Source organism: Megalobrama amblycephala, linkage group LG7, assembly GCF_018812025.1.
Source record: "Megalobrama amblycephala isolate DHTTF-2021 linkage group LG7, ASM1881202v1, whole genome shotgun sequence".
NCBI lineage: Eukaryota > Metazoa > Chordata > Actinopteri > Cypriniformes > Xenocyprididae > Megalobrama > Megalobrama amblycephala.
In genome coordinates, this window is record NC_063050.1 from 10096542 (window position 1) to 10116832 (window position 20291).

Below are 20291 nucleotides of genomic sequence, written 5' to 3' on the forward strand. Positions count from 1 at the left end.
TTTAGCCCTTTATCCAGCGATCTTCATCTTCATTCTCAGCAGCGACCGTCACAGTCAAAGATCATGGTCGTTATGATTTAAATTTGAAAGTTTGTTTGTTATTCTTTTATTTATAACAGTACATAGTTTTAAGAAATTGTTATGGGTAGGTTTAGGGGTATGTGTAGGATTAGCAGCTCAAAATATCGTTTTAATGTTATATTTTTACTAAAATTGTCATTTTCCTCCTCATTTCTGTCCATTATGTTTTATTCTTTTAACATTCTGTATGAAATGGGTATGTTTATGTTCGGCAGGGGGTTTATGGATCTTAAATTTATCTGCAAAACGATAAAACTATGCATATATCTTTATGACATGAAAGATTCGTAAATATTATACGTTTTTTCGCTGTAAAAAAAGTTAGTATTTTTATATTTTAGTGCTATAAATACATCAATATTGTACATTCCAGCACCTTTCTAAACGTAGGCTTCAAAAATGTATGTTTTTTGACTTTGAAAGCTACATATTTATACCTACGTATTAACAATGAGACCAGGCTAGAATAGCAGCATAAGAGATTAAAGAGCATTGCATTTAGAGATTGATAGAGAAAAACAAACGATCTAGTCAGATTATTAATATGATTATAAATACTTCACAATATTACACTAGCAATCTTAGTGTTGTTTGGAACAACAACTTTTCAATAAAAAAAAGTCCTTAACAGCAACTTACGTTTCAACATGAAGTTAGTTTGTATTCCTTATTTGACAACAAAAACAATTCCAACTGAAGTTACTTCATAAGTGACCTACTGAAACAGGCTGAAAGCCAGACTGGGATAATAGGTGGAGCAGAGCAACAGACATTCCCTTCCCATGTAACTACTGGTCGCTCGAGCGACTCAAGGGCTGCAGAGAGCTCTGGAATGGATTCATGGGCTGGAGCGGGCTCTGGAATGGAGTCATGGGCTGGAGAGGGCTCTGGAATGGATTCATGGGCTGGAGAGGGCTCTGGAATGGATTCATGGGCTGGAGCGGGCTCTGGAATGGATTCAAGGGCTGGAGCGGGCTCTGGAATGGATTCATGGGCTGGAGCGGGCTCTGGAATGGATTCATGGGCTGGAGCGGGCTCTGGAATGGATTCATGGGCTGGAGCGGGCTCTGGAATGGATTCATGGGCTGGAGCGGGCTCTGGAATGGATTCAAGGGCTGGAGCGGGCTCTGGAATGGATTCATGGGCTGGAGCGGGCTCTGGAATGGATTCATGGGCTGGAGCGGGCTCTGGAATGGATTCAAGGGCTGGAGCGGGCTCTGGAATGGATTCATGGGCTGGAGCGGGCTCTGGAATGGATTCATGGGCTGGAGAGGGCTCTGGAATGGATTCAAGGGCTGGAGCGGGCTCTGGAATGGATTCATGGATTCATCTTGGGACAAGACTTTGAGATGGAGGATACTGAGGAAGCGACTTCCACAGTAAAAACAGAGCCACTCAGTTGCAATGCCAGATCTATATTTGTCCAACTGAGATCATGAAATAGCATGAGGGAACTGAGTGGATCAGACACCCCCCCCCCCCCCTCAAAAAAATATCATAAGACACACCTCGTCAAATGCACACACACACTTTAATAACAAAAGACAAAAAATAAAGACACTCTAAACCTGGAAACTGGCAAATAGTCCACAAAAAGAAATAGAAACATAATCCAAAGACCACAAAGGAAGGAACAAGACATCCATGAGAAATAAATACAATAAATACAACTCATGACCCACAACTAAAACACAAGAGCTTAAATAGGCAAACTAAAACCAGTAAATGATCAACAGTTGGGAGAAAATAAACCATAATGAGTCCAGGCACAGGATTGTGGGGAATGTAGTTCATAATGGGAAGAACAAAGTCATAAGGAGTGCCCTCTGGAGGAACTCATGGGCACTCCAGCTGGTGAACGTGACACTTATCAACACACAAAAGAGGAAGTGAGACTAAGGGTTTTAGTAAGTACGATCTTATACAGTCAAATTCATTAAATTAATTTAAAAAGGATCAAGGCTGCATTTGTTCACTCAACAGAAACTGTGAAGAAATAAAAGTTTAACTGCATGTGAAAATCACAAACATCTTAAAGAAACGCTTTGAAAATGTTTGAAAAACTTTGCATGTTCTTGTCTCTGTTCACTTCCTCTTTCTTTCTTCGTTTGGCTAATTCTCACGCTCTGAAGGATGCTGCTTTATTTGTTTTGTCCATTTTATGATGATCTATTTTCTTATCATACAAAAGTTTTTTTTTTAATAGTTTTAATTAAAGCTGGTTTTAAAGCAGCAAGTGAGGGTAAAATGTACTTGAAAAGAGGAAGATAAAGAGTTTGTCATCAAGAGAAATCATCCTGTTCTCACTGTATTGTTTCATCACTGAAAAACGGTACGATTTCTTTTAATTTGTTCACTGTACTTATTAAATTGCATTTTCATAGAGAAAAAAAAAGCTGTTGTTTATTTAAATATGACCTATATTTTATATGGGAAATAATAAATTATGGGTGAATCGCTCCAAAAATGTTCAAGTCATGTTTTACCTGAGAATCAAATGAAAAAAAGTATACAATATATTTGCATAAAACCATTGAGATTTTACTGTCATGAAAATAACCTTGATGAATTTCATGAGATTCACCTTCACAGAAGCTAAAATAAGTGTCTGTATATTGATTGTGATGTCAGTCAGAATGGCTCCTCCTCTTCCTCTGATCTTTCTGCTCATGATTTTGGGTAAGTCAGACCTATTTCTGCTTTTCAACATCCTCCAGCACTGCAGACTCATCAGTGATAATGAGCTGCACTTATACATACCCTACTGGACATCAGATCATGAAAGTGTTCTGGACCAAAGGCTCATTACAAGAGGGAAAAGAGCCTCCAGATCTGTCTGAGGACACTGAATACAGTCAGAGGCTTCAGTATCTGGGAGATAAACAGCAGAACTGCACCATCAGACTGAGTCATGTGACACTGAAGGATTCACACATGTACTGTTTCAGTAACTAGTTTTGTTTTCTTTTTCTCCTGGTTCTCATGTTTTCTTCTATCTCTCTTCCATTAAGGCTGTTGATCCATGCACCAACGCTCCTAAAATGAACATCCCTCTGTATGAGAATGTTACAGTTTATGAGAATGTTACTGTAAGTGTCCAGCTCTTCTCATTGAGAGTCAATAGAGATTAATCTTGTGCTATTAAATGTCCCACTCTGTCTTTCTTCTCTCGACATCACTGCAGACTATGATATGTGCCTTTAAACATTTCAAAATGGTTATCTTTGTAAATCTTTGTAAATGGATCTCATTTTTGTCTCAGACTAACAGGAATATGCTGTAGTGACGATGGCATTTTACAGTCTTTATGTGACTGTGTGGGTGGAGCCTGGATGATTGACAGGAGTGTCTGATGAAGATTTACTGGAGTATTTTGAGAAGATTGAGGAAAATCAAATTTAAAGTCAAAGACTTGGCCAGCAAACAACATTGTCATGAAAATATATTGTTGCTTGACTTGTTTGATTATAAAGGCTTACAGTTAATGCTAATAGTTTATCAATTAGATTGTTGTTGTTTGTGTCACTGTAAACATCTTTATGATCAGTGTAGGAATACAAATCTTCTAGTAAATACACTATTAACATTGAACATTTTAAATTAATCTTTCATTCAATAAATTAGTGTTCTCAATGCTAGTAGTCTTAGTTGACTCATCCATGGATCATTTCAATGCTCACTTTTCACAGTTGTTTCTGATGCTTAAATAGTGTTAAAACAACATTTATTTCAGGTTTTTCCAGCCAATGCACATGTGCAGCCCTGAACGCACATCTGAGAACTGTTTCTATGGAAATCAGTGATGATTGCCAAATTGTAACTTTTATTTAGAAGGCGGGGACTTCCATTACTAGAGCCGCCATATTGTGCATGTGATAAAAGGCCTCAAGCTTTACTCTGACAGGACTGATTTCCTCTTCCTCCATGGGTGTGACGTCCCTCAGTGTTGCTTATGAAGGTCACATGATCACACTGTGATGCTGCTGTCAAAAGTTCATGCGTTTGGTTTTCACACTTACTGTGCTAAAGAGGAAACTGTGTTTGTGACCCTGTTTAAAAACATATGATGCATTCAAGAACAAAGCCACTGGCAGAATAAAAAGCTTAGAAGCTCTCATAAAAACTTTCAGACATTTAGATGAATCAATTCTGCTTCATCAGCATGATTTAAGTGCTTTGTTTAATTTCCAGATGGCTAGTAATCAATCAGTGAATTGGAGGTTTATCAAATTCACAGTTGGCGATGCTGTCAATGAAATTTTTACATCACTGTCACTGCAATAGCTTCCAGTGTTTTACAATCCCACCTCCATCAGTTCCCATTCCAGGATAGATGGTCTGCATATGCAAACTAAAGTATATTAAAGAATAGTCATTCAAGTTATTATTCTCTCTCTCTCTCTCTCTCTCTCTCTCAAGATCAGGTTCCTTGTCATCACTGTCTGTATGATTGAATATAGATATTACCAAGTTTGAAAACATGAGCATCTTCATGGATTGACTTAAAGTTTCTCACATTTTAACTTGTATGTCTTTAGTCTGGTGTTGTCAGATAAAACTCTTCTTCTGCTTTATCAGAACTATAGTTGAGGTGTCAAAACCTCAAATTAAAATATAATATATTCATCGCGTGTCATTCAGTGTGAAAACAGCAATACTGGTTCCACCCTGATCATTTGTAGTGCTGTCTCTGATCACGGGTGTTGGTGAAACGGGTAAGAGCTTAATTTTCTGTCAAATATCTTAAGTGTTAAGTGGGATTCTTAAGTATCTTAAGTGGGATTTATGGGAGATTGGTTGGGGCTAGTTGTCACAGGGCTGTGTCTATGGTTTCAAAAGACCAATATCACAAAAATGTGTTTTCTCCAGCAGTACTTTGTTGGATGCAAACACCTCAATAAAAATCCACTTTAATCTTGTACACAATAGATAACTGTATACAGACTTATATATTAAAATGTATCTCTATACAGAAAGTGGCTTTTAAAAATGAGCTGTCATAAGAAATATTCACCAGAATAAAGGTGTGACAACTAACCCCAGAGTATGTGCTTTAAACACTAGCAGTGCACTGAATCAAAAATCAAAGGTGGATCATTACAGTTTCACAGTATGAAATTAAAAGCCATCGTTCTGTCAGAGTTCAGCTGTCTATGATGTGCTGTCAATCAAAAATGGGGCGGGGAAAGACAAACAGTTAACTCCTGTAGTGCCTAAGTGACTGTTGCTGTCATGTTCTTGGATAAATAAAGTATTTTATTGATTTATGCGTGTATTAAGCAAAGAACTAGAGCTTATTTCTCTTTTGGTTTGTTCTGTTCAATCTTGAAATGGAAAGTGCTCAATTTTCACTGACAAGAAAGAGAAAGATCAGGGCACAGTGCAGCATGATCCTGGATCAACATTCCAATCAACCAATCAGATTTTAGGGACAGTTTACAGTTTATGTCAAGTTTAAGCTTACAACCAGGGTCATCCTTTCTTGCATTGTCTTGAGCCATCAATTATAAGCTATATTGTTAGTAGCTTGGATAGCCCACAGTCATTATGCTACATCATATACCCTCTACTGGATGTAAAATGTTATGCATTTTGTCATTTTAGAATGTTAAAGGGTCATGAAACCCCAAAACACGTTTTCTACAGCTGTAGTTATTTTGGTGAAAGTAACTCAAAAGTAATACAGGAGTGATATAACACATTACAATTCTGAGACAGTAATATTGTAAGGTAAATAATTACTTTTAAATAGCAGTAACAAGTAATCTATAATGTATTACAGTTTGGAAGTAACTTGCACAACATTGATGGTGACCAACAAAACGTCTCGGGTTACAGATGTAACCCCTGTTCCCTGAGTAAGGGAACGAGACGCTACGTCGAATGACGTGATGGGAACCCTCTGCATTTTGTGTTCGTGAAGCACCTCTGTATCCAACCAATGAGGAAACGTGACGTCAGAGGCGGGTGACGTCACGGACCAGGAAACTATAAAGCATACCCAGAACAAAGAACGCTAGCTTCTGGAATATGTCTGAAGCAAGACGCTCACAGGTATGCCGGGGTACGGCAACGTGACGTAGCGTCTCGTTCCCTTACTCAGGGAACAGGGGTTACATCTGTAACCCGAGACGTTCCCTTTCGTGGGAACTATCGACGCTACGTCGAATGACGTGATGGGAACGCTATCCCAACTACGCCGTATCACCAAGTACCTGTCTGTTATCTTGTAGACAGAACTGAGGACCCCGGAGAGGAGCCTACATCCAGGTTGTAAAACCAATAAATGTGTGCTGGGATGACCATCCAGCAGAACCACATATGTCATTAATGGATATTCCTGACATTAAGGCCTTTGAGGCCGCCATACCCCTAGTCAAGTGAACACGGACAGCTAATGGAGATGGCTGTCCGGTCGCCTCATAAGCAAGTGAGATAGCCTCGACCACCCACTTGCTCATTCTCTGCTTAGATGCTGGACCTCCTTTCTAATGAGACCCATAAAACACACAAGCAATTGATCTCTTTTGCCCCACAGGGCAGCTCTGTGGACATATGCATCTAAAGCCCTCACTGGGCAGAGCAGATTGAGTTTCTCCTGATCCAAAGTTGTAAATGGAGGAAGATGGACGGCCTGAAGTACAATGGAACCTGGGACGTTGGTGGGGACCTTAGGCATATAGCCTGGTCTAGTGTGCAGGAATGCTTTGACCATTCCAGGTGCGAATTCCAAACACAAAGAAGCAGCTGAAAGTGCTTGAAGATCTCCTACTCTTTTAAGAGATGAAATAGCCAGTAGAAATATGGTCTTTAAGGGTGAGGAATTTCTCTGAAACTTCCTCTAGTCGTTCGAAGGGAGCCTCGGCTAACCCTTCTAATACCACGGCCAAGTCCCAGGCCTGAGTCCTTGTACGTACTGAAGGCCTCAGCCTCAGAGTACCACGGAGGAAGCGTATAAAAAAGGGGGTCTCGACCTACCGAGGAATCCCCCAGAGGAGTATGGCCGAAATGGCCGCATACACTTCCTCGTGGAGGGAGCTCTGGAGTGGAGTATGGTCTCCACAACCTCAGTTGGGAGAGCAACATCTATGAGCCTGGCCCCCTCAGAGGCCAGGCCCACAGTCTCCATAGTTCTGGGCGTGGATGAATTATCATGCCGCCCGCTTGAGACAGACAGGAGGTCCTGCCTGAGAGGAAGCTCCATCAGGGAGCCATCTAGAAGTGACACTAGGTCTGAGAACCATATTTTGGTTGGCCAGTACAGGGCTATCAATATTAGACTGACCCCTTCCTGGCGTACTTTCTCCAGAACTCCCGGGAGCAGAGCGAACGGGGAAATGCATACAGACGCAGCCTCGGCCACGTCTGTACCATGGCATCCAGACCCAGTGGTGCTGAATGAGATAGGGAGAACCACAGTGGACACTGGGTTGATTCCCCTGAAGCAAATAGGTCGATTTCAGCTCGACCAAAGATTTCCAAAGTGAGCTCCACACCTCAGTGTGGAGACTCCATTCCCCGGGCCTCGGCCCCTGCCTCGACAGGGCGTCTGCTCCCACATTTTAATGCCCTCAGGTCTGGGATGAAGTATTTTACTGCAAGAAATACCGCCATCATTTCCAGCCGATTTAAGTGCCAGGAACTGATGGTCCTCCCAGAGACCCTGAGCTGAGCGACCACTCATGATCGCCCCCCAGCCCATGAGGGAAGCATCCGTCGTAAGCATTACACGACGACGAGAAGTCCCCAACATGGGTTCTGGGACAGGAACCAAGGCTTTTTCCACATGACCAGAGCACGAAGGCATCGCCGCGTGACTCTTGATCTTGTGAAAAGGATTTCCCCTCGGAGAAAACCCCTTGGTCCTGAGCCACCACTGTAAGAGTCTCATGTGCAGAAGGCCAAAAGTTATCACGTTGGACGCAGCTGCCATAAGACCCAACAGTCTCTGAAACTGTTTTACAGTGAGTGACTGGTCATAAGAGACCACAGTCGTGTTGTCCGTACGGACCAACACGTGGTGGCCCCTCAGGTCTGGGAGGAAGTGTTTCAGTTCTAGAGACACCGCCATCATCTCCAGCCGATTTGTGTGCCAGGAGAGCTGATGGTCCTCCCATAGACCCTGAGCCGAGCGACCACTCATGATCGCCCCCCAGCCCGTGAGGGAAGCATCCGTCGTAAGCATTACGCGACGACGAGAAGTCCCCAACACCGGTCCTGGGACAGGAACCAAAGCTTTTTCCACATGACCAGAGCACGAAGGCATCGCCGCGTGACTTTGATCATGCGAAAAGGATTTCCCCTCAGGGAAAACCCCTTGGTCCTGAGCCACCACTGTAAGGGTCTCATGTGCAGAAGGCCAATAGTAATCACGTTGGACGCAGCTGCCATAAGACCCAACAGTCTCTGAAACTGTTTTACAGTGAGTGACTGGTCATAAGAGACCACCGTCGTGTTGTCCGTACGGACCAACACGTGGTGGCCCCTCAGGTCTGGGAGGAAGTGTTTCAGTTCTAGAGACACCGCCATCATCTCCAGCCAATTTATGTGCCAGGAGAGCTGATGGTCCTCCCATAGACCCTGAGCCGAGCGACCACTCATGATCGCCCCCCAGCCCGTGAGGGAAGCATCCGTCGTAAGCATTACGCGACAACGAGAAGCCCCCAACACGGGTCCTGGGACAGGAACCAAAGCTTTTTCCACATGACCAGAGCACGAAGGCATCGGCGCGTGACTTTGATCATGCGAAAAGGATTTCCCCTCAGGGAAAACCCCTTGGTCCTGAGTCACCACTGTAAGGGTCTCATGTGCAGAAGGCCAATAGTAATCACGTTGGACGCAGCTGCCATCAGACCCAACAGTCTCTGAAACTGTTTTACAGTGAGTGACTGGCCTAACTTCACCCCATTCACGGCTCCGAGAATGGAATTCACACGAGCAGGAGACAGCCGCGCCTGCATCATGGTAGAATCCCAGATTACTCCTAGATAGTTTGCAATCTGACTCAGAACCAGCACACTCTTTTTGGCATTGAGCCTCAGCCCAAGCTTTTTCATGTGCGACAGAACAACATCTTGATGTTGACCTGCCAGCTGTTCTGTTTGAGCTAATATCAACCAATCGTCGATATAGTTCAGCACGCGGATGCCCTGGAGTCTCAATGGAGCCAGCGCTGCATCCACGCACTTCATGAACATGCGGGGTGATAATGATAGGCCGAAAGGAAGAACCCTGTATTGGTAAGCTTTGTCCCTGAAAGCAAACCTGAGGAACTTCCTGTGAGAAGGATGGATGGACGGATACATGAAAGTAACCAACTTTCAGGTCTATCACAACAAACCAGTCCTCAAACCTGATCTGTGGGATAACCCTCCATCCTTCTTTGGAACAATGAAGTATAAGTTGTAAAACTCTGACAGCTTGCTGGGAGGAGAACCCCTTCTATAGCTCCTTTTTGCAAGAGTGTCATAACCTCCTGTTCCATTACCAGAGACTGCTCAGGGGCCACCACTGTGGGAAGGACCCCATTAAACTGGGGCGGGCGAGACCCGAATTTGTAACCCTTTTCTATTGTAAGCAGCACCCATTTTGAAATATTTGGGAGAAGTTTCCATTCTGCCTTATTTACAAAGGGAACCAGTCTCTCGAGACTGGCCTCTTGTGTTTTTTGAGCACTTGACTCGGCACCCTGAAGCGGTGAACCGGCAAGGAACAGCTGAATCAAGTGATGACCGGCCCTCCTCGGAGGATCGGTGGAGACCGCTGCGCCCTGAAGCACACTGGGTGGCAGGGTTAGCAGAAGGGTCTCCTTTATTTTCTTTTAAATTCCTCAGAATTTAATGTATTCAATATTTCATTTAATCCTCAAATTAAATGCAGCCAGTTCTTATATAAATATATATTTTTGAACAGACTGAATATATTTAGAATACAAAAAAAAAAGAATTATAGCTCGTATTTTAGGGAAAGAGAGAAAGGTAAACTCCCGTCTGCTCAGATCCCTTAATATATAAATATATATATACACATACGCACACACAAGCACGCATAATCACGGACACGTGATACATGCGCAGCCTCGGCAAACGCAAGACCCGAGCCGTATATTCATTCTTGCAGACTTAATCTACCCGCTGCCTCGGCAACGCGAGATCCGAGCCATATATTCTTTAATGAAAACCCAATCCACGCGCTGCCTCGGCAAGCGCGAGATCCGAGCTATATTCTTTAATGAAAACTCAATCCACACGCTGCCTCGGCAAGCGCGAGATCCGAGCTTTGCATTAGACTTTTATTCCCTCGAGAATAAAGCCAACAGGAGTGGAGCTACAAAACTCCCGCTAGTGCATACTTTTCTTCGGGACATTTTTATGAATGAACACTGTCACTGTCAGTTGTGAGCTGACGTGCACGCTCCACTCCCAGCAAACGACACATAAATCGTGTGTATCCCTACTCGCTTTGTAGTGTAGCACAGGGGAAAATTAAACTGTTCACGATTGATTTGTTATAAACGTGTGATTTTGAAACACGATATGTGTGTGACTGTGAGGTGGCGATCCTCAGATCGATATCACAATATCCACCTCCTCAGAGCTGGACATGTGAATGTCGGTGCCTCAACCCGGGGGAAGAAACCGCAGAGCGTGCTTCCACCTGGGAGACGGCACTGAACCTGGCAGGTGAAGGCAGAGAAAGGGCGGCGCCCGTCTCTAACCCCTCTGTCAGATCCATTTGTGAACCCCACGAACGGAGCCTCCGGCCTGCCTCAGCAGAAACGGGACCCGATCCGCGGGGAACACTGGAGCACAGTGTCCTGAGAGCAAGTTTTTACAGTGCACACAGACGGCTCCCTCGAGAGCTGCCTGGGCATACTCACTCCCACTTCACTGCCGTTTCTCGCCATAATACGTGTCTTTTTTTATATATAAATATATGGATTGGTGTGAGATACTCTTGTCCTCAGACAAAGAGATCGTGATTATTTATATGTGATAAGACAAACAACACCAAATAAGACACACAAGATACAGAGAGCGCTTGCTGAAGACAACAGAAGCTAGCGTTCTTTGTTCTGGGTATGCTTTATAGTTTCCTGGTCCGTGACGTCACCCGCCTCTGACGTCACGTTTCCTCATTGGTTGGATACAGAGGTGCTTCACGAACACAAAATGCAGAGGGTTCCCATCACGTCATTCGACGTAGCGTCGATAGTTCCCACGAAAGGGAACTCAGACAACAGAAACCCTTTAAATCCCAACAGAACATTAAACACTAACAGATCTCTCAAAATCTCAGCAGAGGAGGGTTGAATGACAAAAACAGCATTACCAGCTTCACTTATTACTAACCAGTTTGATTTTATTTCTGTCGGACATCTACAGAAATTCTTACTGAGTTTTGTGAGTCACCATTGTGCTGAAGAGTAGAGCCTGTGCTTCAGTCCAGGAGAAGATCAAGAGACACTGATGGTGACATGCTGCATGTTGCTTTATTTAAAAAGCAGTAATCTATTGCAGTAATGTCTATTAACTACTTTGTTTTTTTGTTTTTTTTTGTTGTTTTTGGTTTTTTTTTTCAGTTAAAGGGCTAGTTCACCCAAAAATGAAAATAATACACCACTATGAAGCTTTGTGAAGCACCGAGGCTTTCCCCTCAAAGTGTATCGTAAAAAGGTTCATTACTCGAAGCTTTTCAACACGGTGCACACTAACGTCATCTTGTGGTCAAAAGGTGGAAAAAACTGCATTTGCGTCCCAGACGACCGAGCTATTTTCGGACTGTTTCATGTAATAAATCAGTCTGTGCTATGAAAAGCGTATAGAACAATGTAAATTATTATTATACATAAAGTCTTTCACATGTCATTTTACTCATACAATTTGAATAAATGAGTCTGTGAATACATTTTTTGGGGGGGAAATAGGCAAGCTTGGGCATATATTATCAAAATAAATAAGTATGAACTGGGAATAAATACAAACTGAACATGCACAAAACTGCAAATGTAAATATTTATTCGTATAATGACATATTCTTTTGCTAAAAAGCAAATGACACTTCACATCTAGCAAGGGTTTATGTTATATGAATCAGAATACGAAGCGGTCACGTGGTTGTGTGCGAAAAGGAAGCTTCAGACATCACCGATCACATGGTTATGGTAAAACGAATCAAGCTCTGATACAGTGGCTGCGTCCAAAACCCTAGTTAGCTGTCTTGCTGCCTCGGATTGTGGGATATCAAAGGCAGCTAAAGATACATCTATGCTTCCTTCAAAAATCAATCAGATGAAGGTATCCCAGGAAACAGGAAGTGAAGGTAACATTGAATTCGGATGTGCCTTGATGCCTTCCTACCTTGAAATGTGTCCTCAAAAGGCAGCATTTTCCAGTTTTCGGACGCAGCCAGTGCCGACCCTAGCCTCTTTGGCGCCCTAGGCAAGATTTTTTTTGGCGCCCCCTTATATTGTGATTTATCCAAAGGGGCGAATCTACAAAATTATTTATAGGGTGGCAAAGGGGTGGCATGAGGTCTATGAGGGGTGGCAACACCAAAGCAAGCGCTCATGCATAGGTTTTGGAGATTTATAGCCTTACATACACAATTGTGTTCACAAACATTGCATTACCAGAAAGTATCTATAATACTGTATGAAATTAATAAATAACAAACTTTCAATATCCATCATGGCACCAAGTAAATACACTATATGAAATACTTCTAAATGAGTCTGAGCTTGTATCACTAAAGGAGATGAGCAGTTTTATTAATATTACACAGGTTACTTCAATGGTATAAATCACATTTTAGTGCAAGTTAAAGAGCAACAAAACAATTGTTGAGTTTCTGTTATTAACAGAGGTGGGAATGTCTGTGTGTGTTCACCCAGAACACCCCATCAACTACATACTCTAGCAACACCCCAGCAACTGCATAGCAAGTGCCTAGCAACCACCCAGAATCTCCAAGCAACCACCTAGCAACACTTTGGCAATCACCCAGGACATCTATATTCTGGACTAACTGACCAAAGTTTTTACATTTTTTAAACAAGACTTTAGGTTGGGTTTATGACAAGCCAACATAAATTTGTCTTTCAAACTTTTCAGTCATATTGTTTTTCTTGATTGCTAATGCACAATTCATGAAACAATTCAACATTTTCTCACAGCTAAACACAATATCAAAACTATACACCAACTTGTACAAACCTCAAACATCCAGGTCAAAATAAAATGTTCTAGTCAAAAACTTATTCTTGTCTGACAAAATCAAACTTTGGCATCAGATGACACACAAAACATAACAAATACACAGACTACTGCACTGCCCAGTGAACACTAGTGAGATCAATTCATATAACACGGTAACAAAAATACCTCTTTTTCATTTTACTATTATAAATTGATCTTGCAGTAGATGAAAAGCATGAGAAAAATAAGTATGAACTTGATATGCACCAAAATACAATAGACTGTCAATTGCAGTAAAAGTAAATTCAGCATCCTCTGCACATTTGGCTAAATTTCATTACAGTATACAGTATATACAGTACTATAGCAGTGTATTGGTCTTCTGACACAAGACTATATCCCTAGGCAATCATTTCTCAGCGCTGCAAAAAAATACATATAACAAATGGCTACAAAGAAAGTTAACAATCACAACATTGAGGGTGAACAACGTGACATTTCCCTCATCTAAAGTAGCCTACTGGTACTGTGTAAGTTTAAAACCCCTGTAAATTATTCATTCAGCTCTCTCTTAGATTTTTTTACTGGTGTGTCATCAGTTTTGCTACCTAATGTTGTCATTGTTAAACGTTTTGAGAAATGTGTCTTTGAACGAATGGTTTGGGAAACTGGGCCAACTGAATCACTTATAATGTGTTAGCAATCGAGAAAAGCTAAAATACGTTTAGATTCTTACCCAAACTCTGCTATTAGTTTCTGTGATCGGGATCTCCGTATTGATTTCATGTTATTGGTTCGTCGGATGGCAAAAATACCTTTATCCATGATGAAAGTGTTGCGGGCGGTCGCTGAATCAACTCGTCAAAAAATTATGAAAATTAATCTGACATATTCGGATGGGACTACATTTCTCACAGGACTTCTGAGTTAGCCGGGAAGCAGTAATTTCCGATTCACGTACAAATATGGGAAAAAAATCGTAAGTGAACTTGGCTGCGCTGTGTTTTTGACTCTCAAAGAACCGATTCATAAGAGTCATTTGTTAATGAAGCACACTGGGCGCGCTGCGTGCAACCATCATGCACAGTTTATTGAAAGACGTGTTTTCTTGCCATTACTTTGTGTTAAGCAATTTTTTTAGACATCATATTGAAGCGCCGCTCCTGAAAAGCAGTACTTCAAACACTACTTACATATTTTATTCTGTGATAATTTTGGGGTGGCAAAGCTTCTTCTTAGGGTGGCAGATGCCACCCCGTGTCACCCCGGTAGATCCGCCCCTGTCCACGCATCCGGCCTCTTTGGCGCCCCCCTAGCGAGATGGCGCCCCCCTAGCGAGATTGCGCCCTTAGCACTTGCCTATACTGCCACAGTTTTGACAAGAAATTAAACTTCTTTGAACTTTACAATAAACGTCTATCTTTAAAACAGTTTATTTAGACTTAGATGATACATTGTGTGTAATTTTTCATTTGTGCTACATTATCTAAACGAGGTGATTGCGTATGTTTTTATTGTTTCAGTTTATTTCCAATATTACAAGCTTAACTTAATACCTTTAAACCTGGATGATGTGACTTGTTTAACATGATCAACCCAGTTACTCTGGAAGTATTTTTTCATTAAAAAAAAATAATAATAATAATAATTTGATCAAAGACTGGAGATTGCATCGAAAAGTAAAGTAGTGATTGAAAGCAACATTGTTTAATTTGTCTCGTCTTTACTCTTATCTGGTGTCGTATAGCCCACACTTGTTTAGTTCTAATAATGCTCTTTAATGTGATGTGCGTTCTTTTATTTCTTTAATAGAAAGTGTTCGGATTCTGCCGTTACATATTACACAAACAATACAAATGCTTGCACGCTCCTTTCAATCACGAAATCCATTGAAATATTTTTTTTCACCATGCATGCAAGATTAATGTTGGGAAATTTAAATTGGTAGATTAAGCTCTCTATTTGTGATCGATTGTACTTTTGTGGAATAAATAAAAAAAAAATCTGTGCTGTGTGCACTGCATTGATAGAGGCTAAAGTGAAAGTTGTTTTACGCTATGAAACGTCTGCCTTTCAAACGCGCCTACTTTAAATATTGTGCGGGAAACAGAAATCTGATCAGTTATCCAGATACAGAGGCCACTTAAAGGTGCTACAGAGGATGTTTTGGTTTATACATTTTTGCAATATTACTTGAAACTGTCTTTACTAACTGATAAAAGACTATTTATTAGGTGCACTGAAAGGAATAATATTAATATACATCATATGTGCACGAGGTAGGGCCTTAAAAACATCAGCCAATCGTTTACGCGATCATCGCGTAAAGGATTGGCCCTCTGGCTTGTCAGTCACTGCCATTACGTTCCTTGTGAGAGACGTGCGCGCTCCAGTAACTTTCCACAGGTGCCGAATGCAATGTTTTTGTCAGGTGTAACAACTGCAGATTATGAGTTACCTGCGGTGAGTCCGACATAATGAATCCACTAACACGACACAGCGAATGCCACTGGTAAACAAACACTCGTGTTCCAATACTCGTGCATGAGTTTTGGGAGGCGTTCCCTCGAAATGAGCTGTGAAGGAGGGGGGTTGTTCTTACACATGCACCTATTTCAAAAACTCACTAACAGACTTTGGTTTCTCAGTCGACGAAAACATCCTCTGTAGCACCTTTAATGTGATCAAATATAAATGCGCTGTGTCCTGATTAGCTAATGATCTGATCTGCTTGATCAGATCACGGTGATCGCATATTAATCGGCAAGTGTAAACGCAGCCTATATCTAACTGCCTTGTGCATCCGGTTGGTGAGGTTTGAAAACGTGCTCTGATGCTGGAAGTGATCTCTCACATGTATACTTCATCAGCAGAGATTGAGTACATTGGGAGTAAGCAGATAAACATCAAATTTTTATTTTTGGGTGAACTATCCCTTCAAGTTTCATTTTAATAAGTAGAAATAAATGCGCAGTCTATATCATTGCCCCAATATGACATTTTACAACTTTTAGTAAAACATCTTTGAGAAATTTAAGGCAATGCTTTTTCTAAGTACACACAACTAATTACATTTTACAGTTTAAATATATTGTAAATATATTTTTCAATATATGAACATATATAACACATTAAATTAATGCAATATATTATTTAATTTATTTTTCAGTATACTTGCATCATAAATCATGCATATATGGAAATATGTTTTCATTCCATAAGGGAAGAATAGTCTGACACATATAGTGTTATGTCATTATTTTAACATTAAAAAATAAGCCACTATACATTTATTGTAGGTGTTGATATGGTGACGTCAGTCAGAATGGCTCCTCCTCTTCCTCTGATCTTTCTGCTCATGATTCACGGTGAGTCAATGCAACACTTCAAAAACACTCAAGAGAAACTGGATTGCATTTTTATGCATATGCTGAATAAAAGGATGAATTCTGTGTTTCAGGGGTTTCTAGTGCTGATTGGGGTGTGAGTTACAGTCCTTCACACATCTGTGCACTAAAGGACTCATCAGTGATAATGAACTGCACTTATACATACCCTACTGGACATCAGATCATGAAAGTCTTCTGGACTAAAACACAGGAAAAAAGTTAATGGAGAGTATCCAGATCTGTCTAATGACACAGAATACAGTCAGAGGCTTCAGTATCTGGGAGATAAACAGCAGAACTGCATCATGAGACTGAGTCATGTGACACTGAATGATTCACACGAATACTATTTCAGATTCTTCACTGATAAAGACAAATGGATTGGTGATCCAGGAGTGACTCTTAATTACTCTTTCTGTCACAGGTGACTTTCATGAGGTTTCTCTCTTCTACTGTGCATTATGTTGAATAATAATCAGTGTATGACAGCAGCACTAGATATAATGTGTGTGTTGTGTTCAGATCTTCAGGTGGAGTCTCCTGAGAGAGTGACAGAGGGAGATTCAGTCCGTCTGACATGTAAAAGCAGCTGCACTCTGACTGACAGAGCAACATTCATCTGGTACAGAAACTCACAGCCATTAACTGAGAGAAGAGACAGAAACAATGAACTCCTGCTGCAGTCAGTCAGAAGAGAGGATGCAGGCAGATATAGCTGTGCTGTACACGGACACAATCACATCTCTCCTGCTGTTCAGCTCAATGTCATGTGTGAGTACAGATTCATTTGTTCTTTTAAAAAGTGGTGATTGTGATTAATCAAAGATTTCATTTTTGTCTTTTTTTAGACCCACCCAGGAACGTCTCAGTGTTGATAAATGGATCTGATGAAATAGTGTCAGGAGATTCAGTGACTCTGATCTGCAGCAGTGATTCAAACCCTCCTGCTCTGAACTTCAGCTGGTTTAAGGAGAATGAAAGCTCAGCTGTTGGATCTGGACAGAGTTTCAGTGCACTACAGAGTGGACGCTTCTACTGTCAGGCTCACAATCAACATGGATCTCAGAGATCAGACGCTGTAACTGTGACTGTTAAAGGTAGAGCAGCTCATATACTTACTTTACTCTTTCTAAAGTGAAGAAAATGAATCTGTTCAGATGTTTTACTCTTTTGTAGGACATCTGGTGATATTATACATATCCATTGGAGTGGTTTGTGGAGCTGCAGTGATCATCATGATGCTGGTTTGGTAAGATATGTGTCTGTGGTACTATGTAGTGTGTGTGAATGAGTGACTGAGTCAGAAGGTTGTGAATTCAGTGAGACGTCATGATGAACGTGAGCCAAGGCACAATTTCCAATTTCTCATCCTCTCTTTCCACACTGACAGCTACTCAGTTAGTTATTGAACGAGGAAGTCTGAAGCTCACATCTTTACTGCAGTAAATCCTGAAGATACACCAGATTTCATCACATTCAGAACGGCAGTGTCACGTCCTAGAGAAACCTCATTGGTTCAAAATCATAATTGTGTATTAAACATCACATAAGTTCAGATTGGTTGTAATTGTGTCAAATCATTGTCTTTAAAGGAGAATCAGGAGGATGAAAAAGAGAAATGACACACAGGAGTCTCAGGTGAGAACAATTTATTTTTTTATCAATAATTTACTGATCAGGTAAATTAATTTGTAACTAAAAGTGAAAGTTTAAATGTAGCTGTGACTTTATTTAATGAGTTGTTTATATTGTTGTTTATATATATTATTTTCTCTCTATTCGGTTTCTTTCTTTCTTTGGCACAGATGGTTGATTCCAGACCTCATCATGACAGACACAAAGATTGTGATGTTGAATTGAGTGATCCTGTGTATGAGAATGTAACGGTAAATGTTTTAACTGAGGATTTCCTACACTTTTACTCAAACAGAATTAAACGCTCCTCAATGTCAGTGTGAAAATATCAAATGTCTTTTAAGTATATGGAAATTTAAATAACACAGTCCTGTTTTTACTTTGTCTCTTCATTCATAAAGGCTGATCAAGCTTGATGATTTTAAACCTGAACTGAACTCGTCTGTGTATGAAAATCTTCCAGTAAGTAAGAAAACCTACAAGACTGAGAAAAAAATCCCAACCTATTATTCTTTCATCATGAATGTTCTTGAAACTTTTATTTAAACTTCTTTCTTTCTTTCTTTCTTTCTTTCTTTCTTTCTTTCTTTCTTTCTTTCTTTCTTTCTCTTTCTTTCTTTCTTTCTTTCTTCATCAGCGTAACAACAAGAGGCTGTAATGTTTTGAACACACAAATATATTACAGCCTTTATGCATCTCTTTGTGGGCGGAGCCCTGAATGATTGACAGGAGTGCCGTGATGACATGTGACTTAAGTCATTTGGGATCATTTTATAGATGGATGGGCAAAAATGGTAAATGGTTAATGAATTGATGTAAAAGTGTGTAATCACCGAAGTGTGTTTTTCTTTATGCTTTGTATCACGTATAAAGCTTACTTCATTTAGATTATTAATGTTTTTAACCTTAAGTATCAGTATTGTTCATGTTTCAAATAAAAGGCAGAAAAAAAAAATTGTTAGGAAGAATATGTTTTGCTTCGTTTGTCTTTGATCTCTTATTCTGTTTTCAAAAGTTTCAAAAGTTCTTCTTTTGCTCTTTTTAATTTGTTGTAGTCTTGTACACCTTTAAAAGGTTAGTTGACCCAAAAATGAAAATTATGTCATTAATGACTCGCCCTCATGTCGTTCCAAACCTGTAAGACCTCCGTTCATCTTCGGAACACAGTTTAAGATGTTTTAGATTTAGTCCGAGAGCTTTCTGTCCCTCCGTTGAAAATGTATGTACGGTATACTGTCCATGTCCAGAAAGGTAATAAAAACATCATCAAAGTAGTCCATGTGACATCAGTGGGTTAGTTAGAAGTTTTTGAAGCATCAAAAATACATTTTGGTCCAAAAATAACAAAAACTACGACTTTATTCAGCATTGTATTCTCTTCCGGGTCTGTTGTCAATCCGCGTTCACGACTCTGCGGTGACGCTGCTGACGTGTTATCTGGTGCGCTCAAGCTTCTTTTACAGTCTGAGGGAGACGCACACTGTAAACAAAACAACCTTTGCAAACATGTCTAAAAGTTGTGAATTAGTTGTAACATTAAAACAGGAGATCATGACTGGATCATGACAGGAGATCATGACTTTGTGCTCAAAATGGAGCTCCGAGCATTATAAATTCCAGGATATGCTTTTTTTCAGTGGTTGTTGCGTTAAATCTTACCCAGATACAATAGTTCTATTTTCTGATTGGCTATTGTGTAGCCTCTTTCTTTTTTTGATTGGCTGATAAGTGGCAGGCTCGACTAAGAACTCCATGGGAGACATGCTTGATTCCTGCCTTGATTGGTTCCACAGAGAAAGCGGCGCGGCCAGATACATTTTAGGCGCTGCGGCATATTAAATATATGATAAATAGTTTTTCTGCATGAGAAATACAATGTGTGGCGGGAGTGCGTGACAAAAGACCGAAATAAGTGACTGTCACGCTCAATGCGTGACACTTGAGAGCCCAGTAATGCCGCAGCTGGAACATGTGGAACGTTCAGCAGATG

The 20291-nt window shown here is 40.8% G+C and overlaps 2 protein-coding genes across 4 annotated transcripts in view; both read left to right on the forward strand.

The window, feature by feature from the left end:
* The window catches only part of LOC125271244 (polymeric immunoglobulin receptor-like), a 477349-nt gene that overhangs the window by 263805 nt on the left and 193253 nt on the right, over nt 1–20291 (forward strand). The window lies entirely within an intron of this gene.
* LOC125273102 overlaps nt 2821–20291 on the forward strand; it is a 32503-nt gene continuing 15032 nt past the window's right edge. Inside the window, exons 1-6 of the mRNA XM_048198371.1 lie at nt 2821–2994; nt 3093–3170; nt 17670–17763; nt 17843–17915; nt 18259–18304; nt 18472–18552. Coding sequence (XP_048054328.1) covers nt 2821–2994; nt 3093–3170; nt 17670–17763; nt 17843–17915; nt 18259–18304; nt 18472–18552 — 546 coding nt within the window. The remainder of the gene's footprint in view (nt 2995–3092; nt 3171–17669; nt 17764–17842; nt 17916–18258; nt 18305–18471; nt 18553–20291) is intronic.